We start from the raw sequence: 6,663 nt of genomic DNA, 5'->3' as shown, positions 1-6,663 counted from the left end.
ACTTGAGCCCAGGAGTTGGAGGTTGCTGTGAGCAGTGAAGCCACGGCACTCTACCCAGGGGGACAGCTTGAGGCTCTGTCTCAAAAAAAAAAAAATTAAAATAAAATAAAAAAAGACTTTGTTCCCAAGCATTCGGTGTCAAGAGGAAGTTCTTTTGGTTCTTGTAGACACAATAAGAGAGAGGGTAGAATTTTACTGTATAGTGGGTAAGGGCATAGGCTGCAGATAGAGATAGTCCTAAATTTTAATTTTGGTTCTCACACTTACTGACTTCTGAAATTACTTTGGTTTCTTTACACCTTTGTGTCTCTGTCCTTATGTGTAAAATGGGAATAATGGTAGTAGCTGCTTCCTAGGGTTGTGAGCAGTCTGTGAGACAAGGCATGTCGGCTGCCCAGCGGAGCACCTGGCACATAGCAGTTGCTCAGAGAATGGTAGCGTTGTCATTCAGGAGCACAACCGGGTGCTCACGGACGTTACAGTCTCTGTTTATAGCTGCCCAGAGTGAGGGGAGGGCTCTGCCTTAGGTGGGGGTAGGGTGTCAGCAGGGAAATGAACCCACGGCATTAAAGCCGTGCCCTGGGTTCTCCCAGCTGCCCGGGAGTGAAGGCAGCCTGGCATGTTGCTTGTGTCTCCCCACAGTGCTCCAGCTTTTCTGTAGCTCGCCCAAGGCCGCTCTCCGCTATGCTGCCGTCCGCACCCTCAATAAGGTGAGAGTCCGGGGTAGGGGATGTGGGGGCCTGGCCTCTAGGCAGGTTGGAGGAGGCAGGCCTGTTCTAGCTAGAGGGGTGTCCTGACCCCTGACCTGACTGGTCGCAGTTACTTTCTTCTGAATGGTGACATGATCTTATCCAGAGGACCGGTGACCAGGCCAAACCCCACAAATGAAGTGACAGAATTGAGGTCCTGCCCTCTTTGTCTCCTCCCAAAACAGGTTGCGATGAAGCACCCGTCAGCAGTGACAGCCTGCAACTTGGATCTGGAGAACCTGGTCACAGATTCAAATCGCAGCATTGCCACACTGGCCATCACCACCCTCCTCAAGACCGGCAGTGAGAGCAGCATCGACCGCCTCATGAAGCAGATCTCCTCCTTCATGTCGGAGATCTCAGATGAATTCAAGGTACCCAGCCCCCCTGCTGCACCACACTCCCCTCACCCGTGCCCCGAGTAAGAAAGAAACTCTACTTGCCTTTTCTGTCTGCAGCCCTGGTGTCAGGACGGGCCTGTGGGGCAGGTCAGCCCTGAGGGCCCAGTGGGGGCTGGCATGTTGCCTTGCAGACGCTGGGATTCGGAGATTCGCACAGTCCTGTGTCTGGGCCTTGGTTCACTTTGTCCTTTGTAGGGAGAGAATGGTAGCTTCCAGTCCAGCCAGGGTTCATTCTTTGTTCTCCAGGTATTTGAGGAACACTTGCTATATACAGTGTGGAGTGTTAGGAGCAGAGAATGTGGTAGTGAACACGACAGGTACCTGCTGGTGGCTCTTCCTTTCTGGGGAGGAGAGAGAAACAATTTCAGGTATGGGTTGTACAGCAAAGAATGGAGACACAGCAGGGGTTGCCTAGAATCATGTGGTCTGGGAAGGCTGTGCTAATGGGTGGCATCTGAGCTAAAACCTGAATAATGTAAAGAGCCAGATGCAGGAAGTTATGGGAGAAAAGACAGGAGCAAATGTATTGTGAGCAGCAGAGAGAAGGCTGGGAGGGGGCTTGGGAGCATCAGGAGGGGTACAAGCCGTGAAGTCAGACGAGATGGAGCTCAGGCACGTAAGTCCTTGTGGGTCAGGTAAGGGATTTTGATCATAAGGGAGATTTAGGAGAGGTGGAGTTTGGGGTGAGTAGTACTTTAAAAGTTTTGTTTTCTTTTAAATAATAGGAGGTAGCAAAGAAATATATTGAGAAGTCCCATGCATCTCTCTGTCACCCCCCTCTCTATGCCAGCATCCCACACAGTCACAGTGCAGTGTCAGCCGAGAAACTGGCAGAGGGAGGCACAACCCATGGAGCTTATTCAGATTTTACCATTTACATAAGTACTCTGTGTGTGTGTGTGTGTGTAAGCAAGCTCTGTGCAATCTGTCACATGTGTAACGTTTCAAAACTGCTACCACAATGAATACTCAACTACACTGCCACCACAAGAATCTCTCACATTACGTCTTTGTAGCCACACCAGTTCTCACCTCCCTATCCCTAACCTGGCAGCCGATAATCTGGTCTTAATCTATGTAATTATGTTATGTTACATAAATAGAATCATTTAGTAAGTCATTGGAGAGTTTTAATTGTGCAGACTAAGTGAGTAATACAGCGTGGTCAATTCTACACAGCACGGGTTATGCAAAGTACACAGAAATCTACTCTACCTGTGGTATTATGAGAATGCTTTGTAGGCTGAAATGACATATTGAGGTTTCCATTTTAGAAAGGTACTTCAGGGCTCGGCCTGTGTGGCTCAAGCTGCTAAGGTGCCAGCCACATATACCTGAGCTGGCCGGTTCGAATCCAAACAACAATGACAGCTGCAACTAAAAAAAATAGCCGGACGTTGTGGCAGGCACCGTTGGGAGGCGGAGGATTGCTTGAGCCCAGGAATTGAAGGTTGCTGTGAGCTATGGTGCCACAGCACTCCACCCAGGACGACAGCTTGAGGATCTGTCTCAAAAAAAAAAAAAAAAAGATACTTTAGAAGAGTGCACTGCAACTGCGTACGGTCACAGTAGTTCAGGAGAGGAGGATGGTGCCTGGCTCAGCCTGAGAGTAGGAGAGGAGGGATGGTGTGAGAGCTCCTCAGGGAACAGAGCCATCTGGGAGGGCGTGGTTCAAGGGTGGCAGAGTGATGCCACTTTCTACTTGGAGTTGATGGTGGGGCCTTGGCCAGGTTGGGGAAGAAGACGGTTAGGTCTTGCATGAAATAAGGGAAGGTGAGGGTTATGGTCGCAGACGCATTGAGTTTCAGGTGCTGCAGGCACCAGGTGGAGTTGTCTGGCAGACAGTTGGAAATGTAGGTCTTGAGCTGAGACAGGAGATAGATTTGAGACAGAACCTCAAGCTGTGGTCCTAGGTAGAGTGCCATGGTGTCACAGCTCACGGCAACCTCCAACTCCTGGGCTTGAGCAATTCTCTTGCCTCAGCCTCCCAAGTAGCTGGGACTACAGGTACCCGCCACAACAGCCAGCTGTTTTTTGGTTGTAGTTGTCATTGTTTAGCAGGTCTAGGATGGATTTGAACCTGCCAGCTCTGGTGTATGTGGCTGGCGCCTTAGCCGCTTGAGCTATAGACACTGAGCCTTGAGCCCAGGAGTTTGAGATTTCTGTGAGCTAGGCTGATGCCACGGCACTCTAGGCCTGACAACAGAGGGACACTCTGTTGCCAAACAACAAAAACAACAAAAAAGATTGCCAGAAAGATTGAGAAGAGGGCTAAGGAAGGGCTAAGGACAGAACTCTTAAGACATAGGTTTGATGAAGGAGGAACCCAAGATGATGGATGGGTGGGAGTCACAGGGGAGGGCTACCCTGAGGCCTGGGTAGAAGAGCAGAGTTTGGGGGACCCAGAGTCCAACTCTGGGTCTGTTGGGACTGTAGTGTGTGCCACTTGTCCCTGGGTGGTGGGCTTGGGGATCATGTGCTCCTAAGTGCAACCTCCTTGCCCTTGTTTCCTGGCCACAGCCTGGCCTTGCCTGAGGAAGGTGAGGCATTTGGTGAACTGAGCACTCTGCTTGGTGGCAGGGGCTCATGCATGTCTGTTTGGCTCAGGTGGTGGTTGTCCAGGCCATCAGTGCCCTGTGTCAGAAGTATCCTCGCAAACATGCCGTCCTCATGAACTTCCTATTCACCATGCTGCGGGAAGAGGTAAGAGTTGAGGGTGGTCGGGGTTTGCCAGGTATTCTGCGCAGGGAGTGACCAGGCTGCTGGCTCCATGCTCAGCTGGCAGCCAAGAGCCTCCTCTTTGCAGGGTGCTCAGGTCAACCTGGTGCCTGGGGCCCTGTAAAGTGCTAGTGGACAGAGTGTAAATGTGCAGTCTGCCCACTATTACAGTCAGAACTGTGCTACTCACCATCCAGCTTTAAAGGCAACGAAAGCCCTGAGGTGATGCTTGTGCAGAAAACGGGAAAACACGTGTTCTCTCCTGCTGGGGTCCAGTGCGGAAATATTCTGGGCCATCCCAGGAGCTCTAGAGCTGGGTCCTTGTGAAACTGTTGCTAATAATGTGACGTTGGTTCTGTTTTTGTTCCTGACGTGAATTGGTGGTTAACTTACGCCACCTTTCTTGGTCGTCTCAACAAAATTGGCTAATTCATAGGAGAAAGTGTTCATAGAATCCATTGGTTCTCCTGACACATGGTGCTCCTTTGACATAGCCACAGATTGGCCCGTGACCCAAGCAGGAGAACATCACCTTGGTTGTCTTTGGGTTTCCCAAAAATGTTAGAAAAGAGAAGGAAGGGCACTGATGCTTAGGGAGCCTTCAGCTAGTGGGCCTGGCACCTTGGACACACTACAGTGTACACAATCTCACGATCCTGACAGATCTGGTCGCTAAATGTTATTTTCTGTGTTTAAGAATCAGATATCTATGGCTCAGAAAGATGTGCACTGCCTACCAGAATCTGCACCCAGTTCAGTCTGGCTCCAAAGCCTGTACTCTTCTCCTAAACTTCCTACCTCCCAGAAAAACACATGCTGCCATGTGACATTCATGAGACTGTAGCACTCAGACATGAGACCTTCCAGACATGGGCCTGTTGTACTCCTGCATAACAGGAGTTGTGGGCCCCTCATTCTCAGGTCACAGCAGGTGCCAGCAAAGCCTCTATGGAGTAATTTGGAACTTCTCTGAGCCCACCAGGCTGGCTGGCTATGGAACTGATATTGGAAATAGCCTTTGAAGTTTTATGTTGTACCTATACACGTAACACCTTTACTGAACTATAATTCACTTATTGTACAAATAGCATCTTATATATTGTTCAAAATACCCCATAAAGGGCCAGGCGAGGTGTCTCATGCCTATAATCCTAGCACTCTGGGAAGCCGAAGCAGATGGATTGCCTGAGCTCATGAGTTTGAGACCAGCCTGAGCCAGAGCAAGACTCCATCTCTGAAAATAGCTGGGCATTGTGGTGGGCACCTACCATTACAGCTACTTGGGAGGCTGAGGCAAGAGAATTGCTTAAGCCCAAGAATCTGAGGTTGCTGTGAGCTGTGACACCATGGCACTCTACCGAGGGTGACAAACTGAGATTCTGTCTCAAAAAAATATATATATACCCCATGAAGCAAGTAAACTAATGGTCCCTGTCATGAGAGTATCTGAGGCTCTTTCAAAGAAAATGACCTAACCCACAGCCATAAGACTAAAACTGTAACCTGACTCACAGGCTTTTTTGGATTATACAAAGTTTTAAGTTTTAAACAATTTTGAATTTGTAACCAATATTTATTTAACCTTTTTTCTTTTTCTTTTTCCTTTTTTTGCAGTTTTGGCTGGGGCTGGGTTTGAACCCGCCACCTCCAGCATATGGGGCCAGCGCCTATTCCTTTGAGCCACAGGCACCGCCCTGTTTAACCTTTGGCTGTGAACAACGCCTATACGCTTTCAAACATGACATTTGTTTGGCGTGAATGGGGCCTATAGGCACGTTTGGTTTCTGAGCACTCCGCAGTCAAAGGGTAAACACCAGAACATTTCATATTAAAAACCCCACTGCCACTACAGATTTACAGTTTCTCTTGAAAAGCCTTGTTAGACCCGGTGAGACACTGGGCTGAGCAGGGCTGCCCTTTGCAGGTGGGGTGGCACTGCCCCTTGCCTGCTCTCTTCCATCATGTTGCTAGGTTATGGGCTGGGGCCTTTGGACTCCTGTTGCTCCCTGTCATTAAAGCACAGATTTGATACAGGATTTCCTCACTGCCCAATTTTTCTCTTTTTTATTTATTTATTTTTATTATTATTTTGGGGCCGGGGCTGGGTTTGAACCTGCCACCTCCAGCATAAGGAGCCGGTGCCCTAATTTTTCTCTTTTTTAAAAAACTGGAGTAAGGCTTGGTGCCTGTAGCTCACAGTGGCTAGGGCGCTGGCCACATACACCAGGGCTGGCAGGTTTGAACCCAGCCTGGGCCTGCTAAACAACAATGATAATTACAACAAAAAAATAGCTGGGCACGGCTCAGCACCTATAGATCAGTGGGTAGGGCACCAGCTACATACACTGAAGCTGGTGGGTTTGAGCCCAGCCCTGGCCTGCTAAACAACAATGACAACTGTACCAAAAAAAGTAGCTGGGCGGTGTGGCAAGTGTCTATAGTCCTGGCTACTTGGGAGGCTGAGGCAAGAGAATCACTTAAGCCCAAGAGTTTGAGGTTGTTGTGAGCTGTGATGGCATGGCACTCTACCAAGGGTGACATAGTAAGACTCTGTCTCAAAAAAAAAAACAAAAAACAAAACTGTAGTAAGATAGACATAAAATTAACCATCGTCACCATTTTTAGGTGTGCGGTTCATTGGGATTAAGCACATTCACGTTGTTGGGTAGCCGTCTCCACCCTCCATGTCCAGGACATCTCCCCAGACTGAAGCTCTGCCCCTCTTGAGCAGCAACACCCTGTTTTCTGCCCCCCCAGCCCTTGACAACTACCATTCCACTTTCTTTTTTTTTTTT

At 49.1% G+C, this 6,663-nt stretch overlaps 1 protein-coding gene across 1 annotated transcript in view; it reads left to right on the top strand.

Moving 5' to 3' along the window:
- COPG1 (coatomer protein complex subunit gamma 1) overlaps nt 1–6,663 on the top strand; it is a 29,437-nt gene that overhangs the window by 8,517 nt on the left and 14,257 nt on the right. Inside the window, exons 11-13 of the mRNA XM_003796204.2 lie at nt 643–710; nt 935–1,123; nt 3,758–3,853. Of these exons, the coding sequence (XP_003796252.1) occupies nt 643–710; nt 935–1,123; nt 3,758–3,853 (353 nt within the window). The remainder of the gene's footprint in view (nt 1–642; nt 711–934; nt 1,124–3,757; nt 3,854–6,663) is intronic.

The sequence above is a fragment of the Otolemur garnettii genome, unplaced genomic scaffold (assembly GCF_000181295.1).
Source record: "Otolemur garnettii isolate 467f Iridium unplaced genomic scaffold, OtoGar3 scaffold00101, whole genome shotgun sequence".
NCBI lineage: Eukaryota > Metazoa > Chordata > Mammalia > Primates > Galagidae > Otolemur > Otolemur garnettii.
This window is presented reverse-complemented; position numbering and strand designations above follow the sequence as displayed.